Raw genomic sequence first — 23,942 nt, forward strand, 5'->3', positions numbered from 1 at the left:
CCCCCACCGTAAAATGGGAGACAGTTTGGGGAAGGCGAGTACGCGGGGGTCAGGCCATGCACTGCATTGTATGAGCATCCGCACCAGGGGGGACCATAAAATTCCATCCATAATGTGGAAAAATGCGAGGTTATCCACTTGCATAGGAGGAATCAAAATGTAAAATGTTATTTAAATGGAGAGAGACTACAGAACGCTGCAGTACAGAGGGATCTGGGTGTCCTTGCACATGAACCACAAGAAGTTATAATGCAGGTACAGCAAGTAATTAGGAGGGCAAATAGACTGCTGGCCCTTATTACAAGGGGGTGGAGTGTAAAAGTAGGGAAGTCTTGCTACAACTATACAGAGCATTGGCGATTGGCGAGACCACATCTAGAGTACTGTATACCGCTTTTGTCTCCTTATGGAAGGACGGATATACTTGCATTGGAAGCCATTCAGAGATGGCTCACTAGGTTGATTCCTGGGATGAACAGTTTGTCTTATGAGGAAAGGTTGAGCAGGTTTTGTCTGTTTTAAGGCTCTGACGGTAGATGCTGCTGAGAGGATGCTTTCCCTTGTGGGGGACTCCAGAACTAGGGGGCACAGTTACAGAATAAGGGGTCTCCCATTTAAGATGGAGGCGAGGAAGGATTTCTTCTCCCAGAAGGTCGCTTATCTTTGTCATTCTCTGCTCAAGAGAGCAGTGGAGGCTAGGTCATTGAATATATTCAATGACCTCAGTTAGATTTTTGATCTACAAGGGAGTCAAGAGTTATGGGAGGGCTGGTGAGGGCAGGCAGCAAAGTGGAGTTGAGGTCATTGTCAGATCAGCCATGATCTTATTGAATGGTGGAGCAGGCTCGAGGGGCTGAGTGTCCTACTCCTGCTCCTATTTCTTATGATCTTATGTTCTTAGATCTGCAACCTCCATCACTCAGAAGGACATGAGCAGCAGGTGCATGGAAACATCATCACTTCCAAGTTCCATATATCATTGTTTCCTCATCAGCACTGGGTTAAAATCCTGAAATTTCAGCATTGTGGGAGAACCTCTTAATATATAGACTGCAGTGATTCAAATAGGCAGCTCACCATCACCTTCTCAGGGAAACTAGAGATGGGCAATAAACGCCAGCCCTGCTAGTAATGCCCATATCTTGAGAATGAGTGTTTTCTTCAAAAAAAGTGGCATTCAAAATGAATTCGGATTATGTAAAAAATTGAATTATAAGGTTTTCCCAATTTTCAGATTGCCTATATAATAAGCACTTCAGCTCACTGAGAAGAGGAAGAGGAAGAGTCCTCTATTTGGAAATTATTGCTGTAACGGCTCATTCAAGAACAGTGGATGAGCAGTTTACAAATATAAAAAGAAATGAGCCCTTATAGCCTTTATAAAAACAAAAAGCTAAAACCTACTGCGGATGCTGGAAATCCAAAACAAAAACAGAATTACCTGGAAAAACTCAGCAGGTCTGGCAGCATCGGCGGAGAAGAAATCAGTCAACGTTTCGAGCCTTCATGGCCCTTCGGCGGAACTGAAGCATAGTTAGAAGAAGGGAGAAATATAAATTGGTTTAAGGTGGGTGGGGGGGGAGAGAGAGACATTGAGGGTGTGGTGATTGTGGAGATGAGCAGATAATCAAAAGATGTCACAGACAAAAGGGTCAAAGAGGTGTTGAAGGTGGTGATATTTGTCTGAGAAAAGTGCTAATTAAGAATGGAAGACAGGATTTTAAAGTACAGCTCTAGTGGGGGTGGGGTGGAATGACTAACAAGGTTTTAGTTTAGATTTAAAAATAATGGAAATAGGTGGGGAAAGAAGAATCTATATAAATTATTGAAAAAAAAAGCGGAGGGGGGGGGAGGGGGAGGAGAAATGGGGTGGGGATGGGGGGAGGGGGAGTTTAAGATCTAAAGTTGTTGAATTCAATATTCAGCCCGGAAGGCTGTAAAGTGCCTAGTCGGAAGATGAGGTGCTGTTCCTCCAGTTTGCGTTGGGCTTCACTGGAACAATGCAGCAAGCCAAGGACAGACATGTGGGCAAGAGAACAGGGTGGAGTGTTAAAATGGCAAGCGACAGGGAGGTTTGGGTCTTTCTTGCGGACAGACCGCAGGTGTTCCGCAAAACGGTCACCCAGTTTGTGTTTGGTCTCTCCAATGTAGAGGAGACCGCATTGGGAGCAACGAATGCAGTAGACTAAGTTAGGGGAAATGCAAGTGAAATGCTGCTTCACTTGAAAGGAGTGTTTGGGCCCTTGGACGGTGAGGAGAGAGGAAGTGAAGGGGCAGGTGTTGCATCTTCTGCGTGGGCATGGGGAGGTGCCATAAGTGGGGGTTGAGGAGTAGGTGGTGATGGAGGAGTGGACCAGGGTGTCCCGGAGGGAACGATCCCTACGGAATGCCGTCAGGGGGGGTGAAGGGAAGATGTGTTTGGTGGTGGCATCATGCTGGAGTTGGCGGAAATGGCGGAGGATGATCCTTTGAATGCGGAGGCTGGTGGGGTGATAAGTGAGGACAAGGGGGACCCTATCATGTTTCTGGGAAGGAGGAGAAGGCGTGAGGGAGGATGCGCGGGATATGGGCCGGACACGGTTGAGGGCCCTGTCAACGACCGTGGATGGAAAACCTCGGTTAAGGAAGAAGGAGGACATGTCAGAGGAGCTGTTTTTGAAGGTAGCGTCATCAGAACAGATGCGACGGAGGCGAAGGAACTGAGAGAATGGGATGGAGTCTTTACAAGAAGCGGGGTGTGAGGAGCTGTAGTCGAGGTAGCTGTGGGAGTCGGTAGGCTTGTAATGGATATTGGTGGACAGTCTATCATCAGAAATTGAGACAGAGAGGTCAAGGAAGGGAAGAGAAGTGTCAGAGATGGACCATGTGAAGATGATGGAGGGGTGGAGATTGGAAGCAAAATTAATAAATTTTTCCAGGTCCCGACGAGAGCATGAAGCAGCACCGAAGTAATCATCGATGTACCGGAGAAAGAGTTGTGGGAGGGGGCCGGAGTAGGACTGGAACAAGGAATGTTCCACATACCCCATAAAGAGACAGGCACAGCTGGGGCCCATGCGGGTACCCATAGCCACACCTTTTATTTGGAGGAAGTGAGAGGAGTTAAAGGAGAAATTGTTCAGTGTGAGAACAAGTTCAGCCAGACGGAGGAGAGTAGTGGTGGATGGGGATTGTTGGGGCCTCTGTTCAAGGAAGAAGCTAAGGGCCCTCAGACCATCCTGGTGGGGGATGGAGGTGTAGAGGGATTGGACATCCATGGTGAAGAGGAAGCGGTTGGGGCCAGGGAACTGGAAATTGTTGATGTGACGTAAGGTGTCAGAGGAATCACGGATGTAGGTGGGAGGGGACTGGACAAGGGGAGAGAGAAGGGAGTCAAGATAACGAGAAATGAGTTCCGTGGGGCAGGAACAGGCTGACACGATCGGTCTGCCAGGACAGTTCTGTTTGTGGATTTTGGGTAGGAGGTAGAAGCGGGCCGTCCGAGGTTGGGCGACTATCAAGTTGGAAGCTGTGGGAGGAAGATCTCCAGAGGAGATGAGGTCAGTGACAGTCCTGGAAACAATGGCTTGATGTTCTGTGGTGGGGTCATGGTCCAGGGAGAGGTAGGAGGAAATGTCTGCGAGTTGACGCTCAGCCTCCGCGAGGTAGAGGTCAATGCGCCAGACAACAACAGTACCACCCTTGTCAGCGGGTTTGATGACAATGTTGGCGTTGGACCTGAGAGAACGGAGTGCAGTGAGTTCAGAGAGAGACAGATTAGAATGGGTGAGAGGAGCAGAGAAATTGAGACGGCTAATGTCACGCCGACAGTTCTCAATGAAAAGATCAAGAGAAGGTAAGAATCCAGAGGGAGGGGTCCAAGTGGAGGGAGAATATTGGAGGTGGCTAAAAGGATCCGTTGAACGGGGAGAGGCTGCCAGACCTGATGAGTTTTTCCGGGTAATTCTGTTTTTGTTTTGGATTTCCAGCATCCGCAGTAGCTTTTAGCTTTTTGTTTTTATCTTTGTGTTTAATTGACTGCCACCTCTCTTCAAGAAATGCCCTCTTTGAAGAAGTACGGTTCTGTCCTCCGACAGGATTTCCGACTGTCTCTTCTGCCCTGCTCACCTTCATTGCTTTCCATTTCTCTCCTGGTGTTTGACAAGGTGTTTACTAAAACCCGCTTTCACAGCCATATCTCCTTTCTCAGTGACTGTCTCCGTCTCCGACTCACCTCACGTGGATTTCAACTGAAATTCCATCCCTCTTGTTTCGAACCCACCCAGGATTACAGGTATCTCCGGGACATAAAACGTTTCGCGGACTGCTGTTCCCGTCGCATTCTGAGATCCACACTCAGTGGCATGCGTCGCCATATGAACACACTCGACCTCTCCCTCCAGCAGCACCGCCGCACCCTTTTTCAAAGCTGCGCGTGCCCCCAGTTTCATTTTATTCTTCGCCTCATCCGTCGCCTCAACAAGAAACTTTTTCTCTTTCTCTCAAGTGCTAAGGAACGCAAGCTCCAACAACTCATCGACTCCAACACCCATCTGGGACCCTCCACCCCTGCTTGTCCCTCCGTCCTCACCCCATCTTCCAATTCCAGCCCCAGCCGCGTATTCACTATACCCCCTGACCTTCCCCTCTCTGATGCTGAACGTTCAGTGCTCAGCAAAGGACTTAGTTTCATACCCTTACGCCCTCATCTCAATGAATTTCGTGCTCGGCATGATGCTGAACTCTTCTTCCGCCGTCTTCGTCTCCGTGCTCACTTCTTTGGGCAGGAGTCCTCTCCCCGTTCAACGGATCCTTTTAGCCACCTCCAATATTCTCCCTCCACTTGGACCCCTCCCTCTGGATTCTTACCTTCTCTTGATCTTTTCATTGAGAACTGTCGGCGTGACATTAGCCGTCTCAATTTCTCTGCTCCTCTCACCCATTCTAATCTGTCTCTCTCTGAACTCACTGCACTCCGTTCTCTCAGGTCCAACGCCAACATTGTCATCAAACCCGCTGACAAGGGTGGTACTGTTGTTGTCTGGCGCATTGACCTCTACCTCGCGGAGGCTGAGCGTCAACTCGCAGACATTTCCTCCTACCTCTCCCTGGACCATGACCCCACCACAGAACATCAAGCCATTGTTTCCAGGACTGTCACTGACCTCATCTCCTCTGGAGATCTTCCTCCCACAGCTTCCAACTTGATAGTCGCCCAACCTCGGACGGCCCGCTTCTACCTCCTACCCAAAATCCACAAACAGAACTGTCCTGGCAGACCGATCGTGTCAGCCTGTTCCTGCCCCACGGAACTCATTTCTCGTTATCTTGACTCCCTTCTCTCTTCCCTTGTCCAGTCCCCTCCCACCTACATCCGTGATTCCTCTGACACCTTACGTCACATCAACAATTTCCAGTTCCCTGGCCCCAACCGCTTCCTCTTCACCATGGATGTCCAATCCCTCTACACCTCCATCCCCCACCAGGATGGTCTGAGGGCCCTTAGCTTCTTCCTTGAACAGAGGCCCCAACAATCCCCATCCACCACTACTCTCCTCCGTCTGGCTGAACTTGTTCTCACACTGAACAATTTCTCCTTTAACTCCTCTCACTTCCTCCAAATAAAAGGTGTGGCTATGGGTACCCGCATGGGCCCCAGCTGTGCCTGTCTCTTTATGGGGTATGTGGAACATTCCTTGTTCCAGTCCTACTCCGGCCCCCTCCCACAACTCTTTCTCCGGTACATCGATGATTACTTCGGTGCTGCTTCATGCTCTCGTCGGGACCTGGAAAAATTTATTAATTTTGCTTCCAATCTCCACCCCTCCATCATCTTCACATGGTCCATCTCTGACACTTCTCTTCCCTTCCTTGACCTCTCTGTCTCAATTTCTGATGATAGACTGTCCACCAATATCCATTACAAGCCTACCGACTCCCACAGCTACCTCGACTACAGCTCCTCACACCCCGCTTCTTGTAAAGACTCCATCCCATTCTCTCAGTTCCTTCGCCTCCGTCGCATCTGTTCTGATGACGCTACCTTCAAAAACAGCTCCTCTGACATGTCCTCCTTCTTCCTTAACCGAGGTTTTCCATCCACGGTCGTTGACAGGGCCCTCAACCGTGTCCGGCCCATATCCCGCGCATCCTCCCTCACGCCTTCTCCTCCTTCCCAGAAACATGATAGGGTCCCCCTTGTCCTCACTTATCACCCCACCAGCCTCCGCATTCAAAGGATCATCCTCCGCCATTTCCGCCAACTCCAGCATGATGCCACCACCAAACACATCTTCCCTTCACCCCCCCTGACGGCATTCCGTAGGGATCGTTCCCTCCGGGACACCCTGGTCCACTCCTCCATCACCACCTACTCCTCAACCCCCACTTATGGCACCTCCCCATGCCCACGCAGAAGATGCAACACCTGCCCCTTCACTTCCTCTCTCCTCACCGTCCAAGGGCCCAAACACTCCTTTCAAGTGAAGCAGCATTTCACTTGCATTTCCCCTAACTTAGTCTACTGCATTCGTTGCTCCCAATGCGGTCTCCTCTACATTGGAGAGACCAAACACAAACTGGGTGACCGTTTTGCGGAACACCTGCGGTCTGTCCGCAAGAAAGACCCAAACCTCCCTGTCGCTTGCCATTTTAACACTCCACCCTGTTCTCTTGCCCACATGTCTGTCCTTGGCTTGCTGCATTGTTCCAGTGAAGCCCAACGCAAACTGGAGGAACAGCACCTCATCTTCCGACTAGGCACTTTACAGCCTTCCGGGCTGAATATTGAATTCAACAACTTTAGATCTTAAACTCCCCCTCCCCCCATCCCCACCCCATTTCTCCTCCCCCCCTCTCCCCCCCCCCCCCCCCCCCCCCGGCTTTTTTTTCAATAACTTATATAGATTCTTCTTTCCCCACCTATTTCCATTATTTTTAAATCTAAACTAAAACCTTGTTAGTCTTTCCACCTCACCCCCACTAGAGCTGTACTTTGAATATCCTGTCTTCCATTCTTAATTAGCACTTTTCTCAGACAAATATCACCACCTTCAACACCTCTTTGACCCTTTTGTCTGTGACATCTTTTGATTATCTGCTCATCTCCACAATCACCACACCCTCAATGTCTCTCTCTCCCCCCCCACCCACCTTAAACCAATTTATATTTCTCCCTTCTTCTAACTATGCTTCAGTTCTGCCGAAGGGCCATGAAGGCTCGAAACGTTGACTGATTTCTTCTCCGCCGATGCTGCCAGACCTGCTGAGTTTTTCCTTATAGCCTTTAAACTGATATGCTCTTTTAATGACACAATTACAGCAAACTCATTCCAGAAATTTCTGAATGATCACATAACTATTTAAAGATTATAATAGAGCCCTTGGAAAAATTATAAGTCAATAATCTATTATCAGGTCCAACAATGAAAGTGAAGCTTAACTCTTAGCTATAAGTATCATCAGGAGCTGCCTGCCAATTGAATTGCATTCTACAAATCTCTGCCTAGTACCCATCTTGTTTGTGCCATAAAGATACACTGCTTACCTTTAAAGGGGTACAGCTTGACTTTGCTCAACAGTGTAAAGTGGGAAATGGTGAGTTGGCAACTCATTTTATTACCATTAAAGTCAAAAGGAAAGATGTAAAACCAGCTACCCACTTGTTATCACTGTTTTACATCATTAAACAAATTCAAGATCTACCCCCCTTATTTTGAATAGGAAATTCTTGGACTATTTAGGCAGTAGCCATTTTCACAGATGGTGTCAAAGATGCTAGTGGTGCAACAAAATTGATTTGAGGGTTAGCTATTTGAATAACGTTAATTAGAATGTGAATCTGCTCAGGTAGCTAATATTTGGCAAATTCACAAGATCCTGACGGAGGAGGGAGACCATTCAGCCCAACTTAATTCATGCATCCAGAAAGACCCTCTCTACAAACGTCATGAAAGAATTAGATGTATTACAGGTGAACAAATGACAGTTCACTAGATTTGTCTGGACAGTCTTGGCCATCGTCAACTCGATGATTGTAGCACAAGTACAAAAACAGTTGAAAAAATTAAATACTGCAGATGCTGGAAATCTGAAATAAAAACAGAAAATGTTGGAAGCATACAGCAGGACAGGCAGCTTCTGAGGAGAGAAGCAAGGGTTAATGGCCCAGATCTTTTAGTCTCATACCCCGAAGGATACGTGGGACCCCTCAGAAGTCCCAATGTAAGCCACATCCCCGGTACTTATGTGGGAAGTTTATATTTCTGATTGCCAGTTTTACCCTATCTGATTGTTCCATGATTAGCCAGAGCTATGCAGATTTGGGTGTTTGCCCTATACTTACACTGGTTTTTACACAGATTTACTTAGAGATTTTCATAGCAGGCATAAAACCAGTGAAAACATGTAAATCAGCTGGAGTGTCAAAGCACCCTAGAATGCACAGCAATGTTCACTTCCCACCCACCGGGACAGCACTTACCCCAACGCCCCCTCCCCTGGACAGTGCTCACCCCTCCCGCAACTTGGACAATGCTCATCCCTTCCGCAGCCCCTCTCCCAGCTCACCTTCTGGTATCCGTGGCTCCTGTTCAGCCAATATCGGAAGAGTCAGCATTGTTGGGGAGTGAGGGGTGTGGAAAGGGGTTGAACATTTCTTGGCGGAGAGAGGGGCGGAACATTGTCGGTGGTGAGGGAGGAAGGAGAACACAGTCGCAGGGCGAATGGGGGGGGATGAACATTCTTGGGGGGACGGGGCTGATCACTACCGGGGTGAGGGAGGGGGTGAACACTATCCGGGGGTGAGGGAGAGGGTGAAAACTATCTGGGGGTGAGGAAGGTGGTGAACGCTGCCGGGGGAGAGGGAGCGGGTGAACACTGTCGGGGGTGAGGGGAGAGGGTGAACACTGTCGGGGGTGAGGGGAGAGGGTGAACACTGTCGGGGGTGAGGGAGCGGGTGAACAGTGTCGGGGGTGAGGGAGCGGGTGAACACTGTCGGGGGTGAGGGAGCGGGTGAACACTGTCGGGGGTGAGGGAGCGGATGAACAGTGTCGGGGGTGAGGGAGCGGGTGAACACTGTCGGGGGTGAGGGAGCGGGTGAACAGTGTCGGGGGTGAGGGAGCGGGTGAACACTGTCGGGGGTGAGGGAGCGGGTGAACACTGTCGGGGGTGAGGGAGCGGGTGAACACTGTCGGGGGTGAGGGAGCGGGTGAACACTGTCGGGGGTGAGGAAGGGGGTGAACACTGTCGGGGGTGAGGGAGCGGGTGAACACTGTCGGGGGTGAGGGAGCGGGTGAACAGTGTCGGGGGTGAGGGAGCGGGTGAACACTGTCGGGGGTGAGGGAGCGGGTGAACACTGTCGGGGGTGAGGGAGCGGGTGAACACTGTCGGGGGTGAGGGAGCGGGTGAACACTGTCGGGGGTGAGGAAGGGGGTGAACACTGTCGGGGGTGAGGGAGCGGGTGAACACTGTCGGGGGTGAGGGAGCGGGTGAACACTGTCGGGGGTGAGGGAGCGGGTGAACAGTGTCGGGGGTGAGGAAGGGGGTGAACACTGTCGGGGGTGAGGGAGCGGGTGAACACTGTCGGGGGTGAGGGAGCGGGTGAACACTGTCGGGGGTGAGGGAGCGGGTGAACACTGTCGGGGGTGAGGAAGCGGGTGAACACTGTCGGGGGTGAGGAAGGGGGTGAACACTGTCGGGGGTGAGGGAGCGGGTGAACACTGTCGGGGGTGAGGGAGCGGGTGAACACTGTCGGGGGTGAGGGAGCAGGTGAACAGTGTCGGGGGTGAGGAAGGGGGTGAACACTGTCGGGGGTGAGGGAGCGGGTGAACAGTGTCGTGGGTGAGGGAGCGGGTGAACACTGTCGGGGTAAGGGAGCGGGTGAACACTGTCGGGGGTGAGGGAGAGGGTGAACACTGTCGGGGGTGAGGGAGCGGGTGAACAGTGTCGGGGGTGAGGGAGCGGGTGAACACTGTCGGGGGTGAGGGAGAGGGTGAACGCTGTCGGGGGTGAGGAAGGGGGTGAACACTGTCGGGGGTGAGGGAGCGGGTGAACAGTGTCGGGGGTGAGGGAGCGGGTGAACAGTGTCGGGGGTGAGGGAGCGGGTGAACACTGTCGGGGGTGAGGGAGCGGGTGAACACTGTCGGGGTGAGGGAGCGGGTGAACGCTGCCGGGGTGAGGGAGTGGGTGAGCACTGTTGGGGGTTTTGGGTGGAGATGAACACTGTTGGGGGTGTGAGGGAGGGAGATGAACACTGTCGAGGGTGAGGGAGTGGGTGAACGCTGTCGGGGGTGAGGGAACGGGTGAACGCTGCCAGGGTGAGGGAGTGGGTGAGCACTGTCGGGGGTTTTGGGTGGAGATGAACACTGTTGGGGGGGTGAGAGAGGGAGATGAACACTGTTGAGAGTCAGGAAGGGGGTGAACACTGTCGGGACTGAGGGAGGGGTTGAACCCTAACCGGGGTGAGGAATGTTTAGCACTGTCACTATGCAGTTTTGGGGGTTGACCGCTCCAGGCAATCTTAAACCCATGAGTTTTCCCCTCAATGTTGGTGCGTTCATTCAAAGAATTGTAAGTAATTTGATTAGAAATGCTGGCCGTGGGGCATTTAATAATTCTAGATATTGAAAATCACATTTTCTACAGTGAAACAGAGCTGGGAATTGCAAATTTTACACAACATTTGGGGGATTTAAACTCTTACTTCCCAGAATACGACAGCTAGTGTTTTAAAAAGGGGGCATTGCTTGGCCTCTCCTGCCTTGTTTTCTACGATGGAGGCTTTAGGGAGTGGCCAGCATCAGAAGTCTGACCACAAAAAATGCCGGCAGGCATGTGTGCGTTTTTCCTGTGATTAGCGTCGGTCAGAACTGTTCCAACGCAATTGGAAGACTTGGGCCCATAGAAATAATTGGGAACTTGCTAATCATGGCATTTTCCAGCAAGTGCATAGATCCAACATTTCCTTCTCTGAATCTTCCCACACATTTATTTTTACAAGGCAGGTTTCAGCACTCTGTTGTATTGTAAAGCTCACAGATACTATCTCTGATTCTCTCAGCCTGTCCACTTTATGCATTCTGACAATCTGACAATGTGCAGATGACAATGTGATAGCATTCATGCTTTGTTATGTTTCTGAAATCAAAATGCCTTACAACCAATAAACTGGTTGCTATAGAGGCCAGATAATGGAGGGATTTTTAAGAGCCCTCTATTTGTGTTCAATGTTTACAAGAACCGTACATGATTAAAATTGTACTTACTATTGGTTTCAAGGCTTTCACAGAGTTCAGTTTTGACCTCTCCATTTGGTCTGTCACTTGTTTTTTGTGACAGTTTGCTTGACATTGTGGCTGCCGTCACCACCGCCTTGAAGCTACGCTTGCGTTTTTGCACATTCTGCTCTGGATGAAAGATGATAATATAAACCTTAGGCATGTACAGCATGCCTAGAGATACTGAAGCACTTAAACTCATGGAAATAGTAAGGGTTGTTGTCTGAATGTACATCTGCAAAATAAAACAAAATATTTTAATTGAAGGTCAAGAAGCACTGATGTACACAGACCAAATTCATTACTCCTATCAAACAGACTGTATGCTGATTGAACAGTGGAAGGATTTGGTGCATGAAGACATTGATTGGTTCATACAAGAGGGAAGAAATCACATTATTTTCCACAAAATTATAGAAGCTAATTCTGTGCCACTGAAATGTTATATAAACTAAGAAATTAGCATGCAATATTCACATACAAATGCTCAAAGGATAACATTCCCGAGTCTTTTATTTCAGCAGGTTAAACATGTTTAATGTCTCTGTTAAAATCAACGTGGCATCATGCAAGCACGTGAAATGGTCCTACTATTATTGCAAACAATGTTTGGAAAGCTATCAGTTCTCAAACTAGATGCATTCTTGAAACTGATGGCAAGTGTGGACATCTTAGATTTAATGTACAAATGGAACCCAACTCCTGCAACAACACAACAAACATTTGCTCAATCTCTTTGTATATCTGGTTTTACAGAATCAAAATCCAGCCCGAGACTCAACACATTAGCCTTCCTGTTTTTTTTCAGATGCTCTGGCCTGGTGTCTTTTTCCAGCATTTTCCGCTTCTAAAGCGGCTCAGTAAAACAACATTTCATTGCAAATGTTTTCCATTTGCTTGTGAGCATCAATTCAATGCCTTGGGGAGACTGTTTACTGACAACACTTTGCTATCAAACAATGTCAGAAGGCTGCCTGCTGCTGTTGCAGTTCAAGAAAGCAAGGATACTATGCTGCTCAACAACAATATCTTGCATTTATACAGCACCTTTAATGTAGCAAAGCATTCCAAGGAGGTATGTTGGAGCATTGACAGACAAAATTTGACACAAAGTCACATAAGAATATATTAAGGTAGGCGATAGGTGATCAAAGAGATAGGTTTTAAGGTGTGTCGGAAAGGAAATTTGAGACCTCAGGGGTGGTCATCTCTGACTTTTTGTGAGTTGCCCCAGGCCCAGGTAAGGTCCATGCTAAGGATTACGAGCCATGATCAATGGCAGAACCAGCAAATGTTTGGTGGTGATGGCAGAAAAGCTAGGAACCTCGAGGGACAATGATTGCTTACAGGTGAAGGATCCTCCGGGAAGAGGATTTGTGTTTCCTTTAAGCACACACGAGGAAAGCATTCTTTTCCCCAGCCACATTGCTCACCGCTCAAATAAGTTGTAAGTGGGACGGTGTTACAAACAAATGTGCAGGCCTGTGAGGTGTGGAGAAATAAGCAGAGGACTTACCCTTGGGCAGATCATCACTACTTACAGGAAAAAAGAGGTAGAGTTGGAAAGGAAGTGGTGGGGTGAAATTCCAGAGTTTACGGATATAGGCAACAGAAGGCATGGCCACTAATAGCGGCGCAAAAGAAAATCAGGGGGAGAACTTTTAGCTCGGCGGGTGGGTGCACGCCTAGACCGACCAAGCATAAAATGACACGTGATGATGTTGGGCAAGCGTCCCAACGTCATCGCGCTCTCGCACGTTATTTCGGTTAGTGGGCGCAAGCCAGTGTCGGCAGCCTATTAAGGCCATTAAAAAATTAATTGAAAGAAATTTTTCGCTGCCCATCCAACCTTACGGTTGGCAGGCAGGCCAAAAGGCAAAGTGGCCTTTGCATTTTTTAGGAAACCTCATCCACGAGCAGGATGAGGTTTCCAACAGCAAATATAAATAAAATAAAATGTTATTAATAACGTGTCCCTGCTCATGTGACAGAGTCGCATAAGGGGACATGTTTCATAACATTTTTAAAATCTTTAATCTTTAAATATTTTAATTTTTATTTTGAAAAATGTTCATCTCCCTGAGGCAGCTCTGTGCCTCAGGGAGATTTCCAAGTGCACACCCGCGCGCATACACGAATTCCCCGCCCCCCCCCCCAGCCCACACAGACAGTGCTCAGCGCTGCCGTTCGAGTTTCACACTGAGCGGGTCTTAATTTGCCCACCAGCATGAAATCGTGGTCTGGCCCCGATCGCGGGCGGCGGTCAGCTTCCCAACCGCCCCCGCCTGACGAGGGAAAAATCCTCCCCCAGGGAAGCAATTGAGGCCAGAATTGAAAGAACATAGAATTCTTGGAGGGTTGTAGAGCTGAAGCTGGTTACAGAAATAGAAAGAGGCAAGGCTAAGGAGGGATTTGAAAACAAGGATGATAAATTTAAATCTGTGTTCTTGCTGAATTTGGGCCAATGTAGGTCATCAAGCACAGGGTAAATTGGACTAGAGTACAGGCAACAGAGTTCTGTGAGCTGAAATTTAAGAAAAGTTGAAAATGGGAGAGCGTCAGGAGAGCATTGGTTTAGTGGAGTCTAAAGGAAACACTGGCATGGATGAGGGTTTCAGTAGTAAGTGAGCTGAGGTAGGTGCAGAGTTGGTGATATTATGATGGTGGAAGTAGGTGGTCGTGATTGCCCTGAGGATATGGCACCTTTCAAAAGGTGCATAATTCTTGCAGTTTAGAACACAATTATCAATAATCTACAGGAAAACTAGCAAACGTTGTTTTCAAATCTTAAATCTTCCAATGCAAGTTCTCCTTGTACCAATTCAATTTCAGCCATTGTTTCCCAATGTCACCAACTGGGGATAAGGGCTGCAATTAGACATGTGGATTGCTTTGATGATGTTGAGAAAAGAAACCAACCCTGATGACAGGATCAATCGGCAAGTTGACTTTAAGTTGTTTCGACACTGAAGTTTTACTTCAAGGATTACAGTGCTCCACATTTAAATAGCTTTTCCTGATTCTAACTGAAGTGAAAAGCATGCCTTTTGGCAAGAATAAATATACATTATCTGTAAAAGTTATTTGGTAATTTGTCATTGTCTGCAGCATCTAGTCATGTGGATACAACAAATGTATCTGCCTAAGAGCAAACTCTAATGAAGCAGTCTTTTACTGTTCAATGCATGAAGACTCAGCTAAGCACAGGCCTGTAGTACAGAGTATACCCAACATCACTTGATTGGTAATGTATTTTGTTAATGATGTTTAGATAGCTATAACTTCAAACTGTAAACAAATGTTTCCAATCTAGGAAACACAAATTCTGTTCCTCTGCCTTAAGTTAACACTTTTTCTTCCATTTTACCTTCACGTAGTTATGCACCCCTGGATAACTTGTTCCTCTTTTGGAGATGCAGCAACATATCTTCGGCAATTATAAAAACTACAGGGATTGGGATCCCATCTCGCTTGGGACATTGGCTTGCTGGCAGGACTGGGACGGTCCACAGGAATGTCCGATTGGCCACCCCACTGAAGATGTGAGCGCGGCTGAAGGAGTGTGAGAACTTGGGGAGCCTCAAAATAAATGCTCTCATGAAAGACTCCAAAATAGGGGTCAGAAATGTGAGGAACCTCAGCGTGGAGGGGCAAGCCCTCCACAAGAATATCTGCGGCCACGATCTTTGAGCGTTGCAAAGCCCAGATGGTGGCATTTCCATTGGCATCCAATTGCTGCCTTATCTCCTGCTGAGTGGCTGTCTTTGAAGTGCTGCTGGGCTCCTGACACAGTGAGAGACCGCTATGATGCTGGAAAATAACTCCAGTAATATCAGAAAATGGCCTTTGGTTGGAGGCATTAATTATGTTGATTGCCTGCCACCTTTCATAGAGCAGGGTTGTCGATTCCAGTGACAGCCTGGCCCTGGGAACCTTGTCCAAAGCCCGGACCATCCCCAACGGTGTTTGATGCAACATTCCAGGCCTGATCCCTGGCTCCACTATGGGGTCAGGAAGATCACACCCTCAGTGAGCCACAAAGTACTGTTATTATTCTTGATACCATTGGAAGACATTGAGGTCGCTCTTTAACTTGTCCGTCGGGAGTAAAACTGGCATTGCCGAAAGACAGAAACTGTCTGATTTGTCTTTACATTAACTATCAAAACACATCAACTGGGAAATTGAAATTTAACTCATTACCTCCGTCAAATGAAGATATTAGCTCCTTAGGATTGAGTCTCAAAGGCACCACTAATCACTGAACGTATAGTGGCCCGTATTCATTCAGTAAAATTATCTATATTTCAACCATCGGCCAGTATTCTCACCTCTGAGTCAGAAGATTGTGGGTTCAAGTCCCATCCCACACCAGAAATTTTAGGCTAATACTTGAGTGCAGTAGAGAGGGTCGATCTTCCAGAGATGACATTAAACTGAAGTTCCATCTGCCCTCTCATGTACATGTAAAAGATCCCATGGTACTATTCAAAGAGCAAGGGAGTTTTCCCTGATGTCCCAACCAGTGTTCAGCCCTCAAATCACGGAATAAAAAACAGAATAGCTGGTCATTGCTGTTTGGCAGGACCTTACTGTGTGCAACTTGCCTGTTGTATTTCCTACGTTACAATAGTGACACTTAAAAAACATCTTCAATTGGCTGTAAATCATTCTGGGATATGCTGAGGTCAAGAAAGGTTTTGTATGCAAGTTTTTTTTCTTTTAATTGTGACAGTAAAAATCAGATAAGTGCTAAATGATGCATAACAAGAAATTCTGATTTAGAGATGGGAGAGTGATAACAAATGATCTGTAAGAGAATCTAATTTGTTGTATTATCTGAAAGGCCTTTTCTCTTTCCAATATTCTTATTGTAGTTTTCTGAAGGACCTTAATGGTGGAATTATTCTTCACCTCATGTTCCTTCTCTTTGCTATTTTTAAATTAATCTCATGGGGTTATACAAATAGCAATGTTCCAAAATGTTACGTTTGCGTTTTTTTTAAATGGTGTTAATCCAAGGATATCTGAGAATCAGGACTCCACTGTATCAATGAATCTCATCATCCTTCACTATTGGATTTTTGATTTTCACTTACTGGAGAATAAGAATGCAAAAACAAAGAATAATTCTCAAAGCATATTCCCATGGTGTTTCTCCTTCACTGTTTATACATAAACTCAGTTCTAGTCATTTAAGTGAATCCCAAATCAATCATGCATTCAGTCTGTGGATTAGAAAAAACACATTTTCTGCAGAAGAAATGTAAAACATAAACACAGATCAGTGAATATTCTATAATTCCTTATGAGAAAATGTTGGCACAAATTTAACTTTAAGCTATAGAGATAAGACATTGCAGAAGCAGCAAGATAGTGCCATATGCCACAATGTAAAAGCAAGGAGCAAGTGGATATTATGAATTGAATCAACTTACAAAAGTCAAAACAAGAAACTTTGCCAATGTTTTACTTCTTATTTTCTTTAAAACCTCCATGTCTTGATAATTTGCAGCCCTTGCCTATTCATATCATTACTTTATTTGCTAGAATGAAACACTTGTGGGAATTTTGAGGCATTGGATTTTGATAGACCCAATAAGGAGAAATTGTTTCTACTGGTAGGAGAGTCAGTAAGCAAGGGACGCAGAAGTAAGGTAATTAACAAGAGAACCAGTGGAAAGATGGGGAGAATTCTTTTCTCATGTAGCAAATTGCTATGATCTGGCACTACCCAAAAAGGATGCTGAAAGCAGATTCACTGGAAAGTTTCAGAATTGAATTAGATAAATACTTGAAAAGATGAAAGAGTAAGGATGAATAGTTCTTTTAAAGAGCCAGCACAGACATGATAGACTGAATGGCCTCCTTCCATGTTGTACGATTCTAAAATGCTATTATTTTACAGCAATCAAGAGTGTAAAATTCCTGCTGAGGAATGTGATGATTTTTCACAATCATGACTATTCAGACATGTAGCTTCCATGGTTGGGAGTTGGCTCATGTTATAGTGCAGAGTATTAGATACTAGCAAGTGGTGGATGTTGTGCCCTGAACCAAAATTAGATGGTCATAGTAGATGGGTGAGTAGTAGTATGAACTGGAGGGGAATTAATGAAGGACTTGTGGTTTCAACAAATTGTCCCTCTGTGTGTTGTATTAGGCCCAATTAATGTTGACAATTTTAAACAGCCTCCAAGCACCACTTAAGAGGGTTTAAAATAGCAGGAAGGGAACATAATGTTTTTATCTACATTCCACTTGCATTACAAATTCACTGTTGCTTCTTGCTGCCTTGTTTTCTCCTTTCGCTAGGGAGGAGAGATGATCAACATTAAGGGTGTCTACCAAGAACAGTGTTTTTGAATGCCTACATCTCATGCTGGATACATTGAGTTTAGAATAATTTGATCCCAACCAAATAAAAACAAATTCTGTTCAAAGTTACATCTACAAATTGAAAGAAAAAATTATCGCTCCCTTCCTTTATTTTTAGCAAGCTGAGATTTTATCCAAAACAAGTTGTCGAGTTGAAAAGACAGGGTAATTTTAACATTCACTGCTTGGCCACTAATCTGGAGGAACAGATTGTACAACTATTCCAGAATCCTCTGATTTTCATTGAAATGAATACTAGTCACATCCTGTAACAGGCAGGCGATCTACTCAGCTAGCTCCAGCAGTAAAGTTCAAAATGACCTCCATTGTCCAATAAACGTATGAAATTATAGCACAGGATTTATTTCAGTATCACTTGATTAATAGTTCTGACTTTCTGGAATACAATTTGAGCAGAGTGGTAAGATTGAAGAATGGGGGAAACAACTGACCATTACTAACCCAAGGACAGCATGGAACAGAAGCTGGAAGTGATAATAACTTGTGTCAGTTACTACTCATAGCTTCACCCACTGTGTGTACTAAGTGCAATTTCCAAAACTTGCCATGGTTCCACTTTTTGATCACAAGTCAGAGCTTGCCCTAGCACAATCTGACCTAAACACATCATTCTCCCCTGTGGCTATTTCTTAATCACACACATGCACATCAAACCTAGTTCTCTATTTTCTTGGAGACATTATCTTGTTTATTTTAAGATAAGAAACTAATATCTTTCAAAAATGAAAAGGTGCAGTCCCCAGCAAATAAAGCAGGCATGTTTGTGCAATCTGATTTGCCCCTTCTAGGCAGTGCACAGTAAAGCTGTAATAGGTTGCAGTAGTATAATAACTCCCATCATTGTTACAAATAGCAACAGCTGATTAAAATTCCCTGAAGAATTGACTGCACCTGAAATCAGTAGAGCTTTTAATTTGTTAACTATTGAACTGACTAACGTAGTCAGCATGCTTACCACTTTTGAAGCAGCACCTTTGTTTTTGACTCCTATGGGATGGCAAATGGTCAGTGCCAATTGCTGATGTAGGTTGCTGTCTTTGATAAGCAAGGGCATTGGAAGTAGTGGGGCCTGCGCATAAGTCTAAGCAATTCATGCCTTGAAATTGTGTTGTTTGAAGATTAGTGCACGGACAAAAATAATTTTTAAAATTAAATTCCTCAGTCCACTACATTAAATGAAGCCTGAACATAGTTAAGGTTAGCAAGTTAATGTGTAACATAATAAGCCAAACAAAGGAATTTAATGCTACTGCATTCAGCCTCGATTTGTTAATCTTTGCACAGCAGAATTTTCAACCCTCCCCCCACCCTCCCTACCTTGTTTACCCCTTAATGCCCCTACTGGCTGTGGAAGGGAGACAAATCGTAGCACAATCAGCAATGCTGATTATTTCTCCTTTCCCCTACCCATTTCACAGCCCCCCATTCGTACACTACTTCTCACAAAAAGAAAGAACTACTCTATTCGCTCAGCTCATAAGAGAAAGGAAACCACTGGGGATGATGTGTAAGTAGACACTGAGAAATGGAGAGAAAGAATTTAATTGTATTCAATTGAGTTCTGTTGAAGAATCATACGGACTCGAAACGTTAACTGTGTTCCTCTCCGTAGATGCTGTCAGACCTGCTGAGTTTTTCCAGGTATTTTTGTATTTTTGTTTTGGATTTCCAGCATCCGCAGTTTTTTGCTTTTATCATAATTGTATTCATATGGTGTCATAGTTCTTTAATGGCCTCAGAACACCCTAAAGTGCTTAACTGCATTCACTACTGTTTTGTAGGCAAACATAACACCCAATTTGTGCACAGCAAGATCCCATAAATAGCAATAACCTGAAACAGAAGTAAAAATAGCTGGAAAAACTCAGCAGGTCTAACAGCATCTGCGGAGAGGAATACAGTTAATGTTTCGAGTCCGTATGACTCTTCATTTTATTTTTGTTTCAGATTTCCAGGATCCACAGTATTTTACTTTTATAATAATGTAACCTGTTTTGATAATGTTGGTTGAGGGATAAGTGTTCGCCAGGAGAATTGTCCTGCTCTTATTCAAGCAGTACCATGGGATCCTTGACCCCCACATGAGAGGGCAGATAGGAACATAGAAACATAGGAAATAGGAGCAGGAGTCAGCCATTCTAATGGTTCCACCATTCAAACAGATCATAGCCGATCATCTACCTCTTGTGCCATTTTTCCCGCTATCCCCATATCCTTTGAAGATCCCTTGGGGTCTGGGTTTAATGTCTCATCCAAAAGATGGTAATTCTAACAGTGCCAGTACTGCACTGGAGTGTCAGGATGGATTATGAGCTCAGTTGCTGGAATCTGAGCACACAACCATCTTACTCAGAAACAAGTGTGCTACCAACTGAGCCAAGGTTGATATTTCGAATTACAATAAATCCTAAAACCAATGTGCACCTAATATAATGGTGTGAATACCCTAAGACTATGTTGCAAATGTAACATTCCTCAGATGTGGATTGCCAAAACACATTAACAAGGTAAATATCATGGTTGAAATGATAATTTTATGAATTCATTTCAAAGCAGGCATGATTAGGCCAAACGGGCAAACTAAGTGTTATGGGAATGAATGTGTAACAGCTGGATGGCCCTCTGTTCTACCACAAAAAGGACAGCTGCTGGCATGAGAATCTCCACCTCTAGCCAAAGTACACCATTAATTGGCTCAGTGCAGTAAAGATTAGCAGAGGGAGCTAAACACAAAGTAAACACTGATTTTTGAATCTCCAAAATGCTAAATTGTACAGCGGCATAAATTTTAAAACACCACGCGCAATTATTTTTTATGAAAAGTTTGATGCACGTGGGTCCGTTCAATGTTAAGAACAATTTTGAAAGTACATAAAGACCTTGGAAATTATGTCGTGACATGAATGTTTAGCACTTCTGTATCAAGGATTCTTCCATTTAATGCAGACTTGAATATCTTTAAAATAAAAGGTTAACAGTTTGCGAAAATAGCTGATGAATTTGAAACAAACAAGCTAAATGTAATAGTACTGCGCTGCGTGTAATTTTTGGATTTAGCCTTTCAATGTACTTTCTACATGGGACACAGGTGATAGGCGCCTAAGATGGCAGCAGAGAAAAGTGCAGCAGAGAAAGGCTCCTTCGATAGCTCAGGCCGCAGCATACACCAAGGAATTGAGAAACTTGGCTCAGTCACCACACACAGGATGGGGCAGGTGATTGGTGAAAGAACCAGCTGTGACAGAAGGAAAAACTCTTGTGCATGAGTCGTTAGGATTTGGAATGCACTGTCTGATAGGGTAGCGAATACAGATTCAACAGTACCCTTCAAAAGGGAATTGGATAAATATTTGAAAGAGAAAAACTAAATATTTGAAATAAATATTTAAATAAATATTGAAATAAATATTGAAATAAATATTTGAAAGAGAAAAACTGCAGGGGTGTGGCGACACTGTGGGGGAATTGGGACTAACTGGATGGTACTTTAGAAGAGCCGGTACAGACTCAATGGGCCAAATGGCCTCCTTCTGTTTTGTATTATTCTATGAGAAAGTTTCTATCACCTAATCATGTTCATGTATTAATTTCTTTCCACACGTTGGGTGGAATTTAATGTGGGCAGTAAGGGGCCCGCTGTCTGCAATGAAATTTGGTGGCTCTCCTGCCAGCCTGATCTCTGGGAGACCCAATGGAATGAAGTTGCAGAATAAAGCTGGGGGGTTGATGGCGGAGTGGTATTATTGCTGGATTTAGTAATCCAGAGACCCAGGGTAATGCTTTGGGGACCTGGGTTCAAATCGCACCATGGCAGATGGTAGAATTTGAATCCAATAAAAATCTGGAATTAAAAGCCTAAAGATGACAATGAAGCCATTGTTGATTGTTATAAAAACCCATCTGGTTCACTAATGCCCTTTAGGGAAGGATGTCTGCCACCCTTACCTGGTCTGGCCTAAATGTGACTCCAGACCCATGGCAATGTGGTTGACTCTTAATTGCCCTCTGAACAATAGGGATGGGGAATAAATGCTGACCCAGCCAGTGATGCCCACATCCCATAATTAACAGGGCCCTTCCATAAATGATCACAGCCCAGAATTAACAAGGCAAGCACAGTGGTGGCCCAGAGTTTTGGTCTACTGCCATCCTAATCCAAATAAAAACTTTGAGCTTACATTTCAGGCAGCTGCTGTGCACCTGATAAAAGTGATGGCCACGTGGTCAAAAGCAAAATTCCCCAAAAGGGCCCTAAACAGACATTAGATCTGCAATTTGCACAGACAGGCCTAGAGTAGGTATGAAGGACTTATTTCCCTTAGCAAAGAGGTTGATAACTAGAGGTCTTGGATTTAAAGTAATTGATAGAAGAATTGAGGTGGGGGAGGATGTATTGAAGAGAATTTTTTCCAGGTTAGTGGTGGGCAGAAACTTACTGCCTGAAAGTGCTGTAGAGGCAAAAACCCTCATCGCATTTTGAGTATAATTGGATCTGCACTTGAGGTGCCGTAATCTACAGGGCTACCAACCAAGAGTGGGAAAGTGAGATTAGGCTAGCTACCTTTATTTGCTGGCCCTGGCATGCAGGGCCAAATGGCCTTTTTCTCCGCTGTAAATTCCTATGATTCTATGAACACCCATTTCAGCCCCATATGACTACAGTATGCCAAGAGCGGAGACTAAGCATGCACATGCCATATTGGGCCATGCAGTGCTTGTTTTTTGCTCCAAAAACAGGCAATGTGCAGTTAAATTTTCAGTCCATAAACACTTTCTCTATAGGTTCACCATGTTCAGTTGCTCATATAGTTCACTAATAAACTGCTGCATAATGAGAATGGAAATGAATTGGTGCTTGGTGCTTTCAAGCGAAAACTCGCACAGCTGAAGCGTCCCAAGTGAGGGAAAGATTTACTCTGCTAGCTATGTTCTGATGATGTTTCACAATCATGAGCAGGACAATTTCCCCCCAGTGCACCCTCAACATCAGAAGACCTCCATCTAATATGACTTTGTGGCATTTCCATTTCCAACCCAACTGCATTTGTGAGTTCTCTCATGCCTCATTTATGTGGCAGAGCTTGTGTTTTAGAGGCAGGGTTGTCCGCACTTCTTCAACCAACGACACAGTATAAAGGGAAAAGAAAAAAAGGGCCTGCATTTAAATAGCACCTTTCACAAGCACAGGGCATTTTCAATTTGCGGTATAATTTGCAGGGACAAGGGGCCTGACTCTGTGGTGACAACCAAAATCCTTGGTGGGTCCTGGGGTCTGACACAGCGCTAACAGACAGAACTCTGTGTGAGACCAGGGGGTCTGACACTGCAGTGATAGACGCAATTCTGTGTGGGACCAGGGGGTCTGACACTGCGCTAACAGACAGAATTCTGTGTGGGACCAGGGGGTCTGACACTGCGGTGATAGACACAATTCTGTGTGGGACCAGGGGGTTTGACACTGCGCTAACAGACAGAATTCTGTGTGGGACCAGGGGGTCTGACACTGCGCTAACAGACAGAATTCTGTGTGGGATCAGGGGGTCTGACACTGCGCTAACAGACAGAATTCTGTGTGGGACCAGGGGGTCTGACACTGCGGTGATAGACAGAATACTGTATGGGACCAGGGGGTCTGACACTGCGGTGATAGAATTCTGTGTGGGACCAGGGGGTCTGACACTGTGCTAACAGACAGAATTCTGTGTGGGACCAGGGGGTCTGACACTGCGGCGATAGACACAATTCTGTGTGAGACCAGGGGGTCTGACACTGCGCTAACAGACAGAATTCTGTGTGGGACCAGGGGGGTCTGACACTGCGGCGATAGACAGAATTCTGTGTGGGATCAGGGGGTCTGACACTGCGCTAACAGACAGAACTCTGTGTGGGACCAGGGGGTCTGACACTGCGCTAACAGACAGAGCTCTGTGTGGGACCAGGGGGTCTGACACTGCGGTGATAGACAGAGCTCTGGGTGGAATCATCACAGATTTGTACAAAGTGTGCGAGCAGGTGGGAAAAAGGATATTTTCCCGCGCGTCCTGCCTCATTAATAATGCATTCCCAGGAAACACACCGGATCGCTAACAGGGCAGCTTCTGGTTCGCCCGCCCCGTCATCACCTCAGGCCTTCAGTAATCCGGACGCCATATTTAAAGGGAGCCCCTGCACAAAGCTAGCACTCGACAAGGGATAGGAAGCTGCTGGGGACTGATGGCCGGCAAAAGGAGGAAACATGCTGTCCCCAAATTTAGCAACCAAATTTAATGAGGCAGGTCGCGCCTGAAA

The 23,942-nt window shown here is 45.9% G+C and overlaps 1 protein-coding gene across 1 annotated transcript in view; it reads right to left on the bottom strand.

The window, feature by feature from the left end:
- LOC144696734 (metabotropic glutamate receptor 8) overlaps nt 1-23,942 on the bottom strand; it is a 429,432-nt gene that overhangs the window by 20,681 nt on the left and 384,809 nt on the right. The window contains exon 9 of the mRNA XM_078568398.1: nt 11,244-11,490. Coding sequence (XP_078424524.1) covers nt 11,244-11,490 — 247 coding nt within the window. The remainder of the gene's footprint in view (nt 1-11,243; nt 11,491-23,942) is intronic.

Source organism: Cetorhinus maximus, chromosome 22, assembly GCF_964194155.1.
Source record: "Cetorhinus maximus chromosome 22, sCetMax3.hap1.1, whole genome shotgun sequence".
Lineage (NCBI taxonomy): Eukaryota > Metazoa > Chordata > Chondrichthyes > Lamniformes > Cetorhinidae > Cetorhinus > Cetorhinus maximus.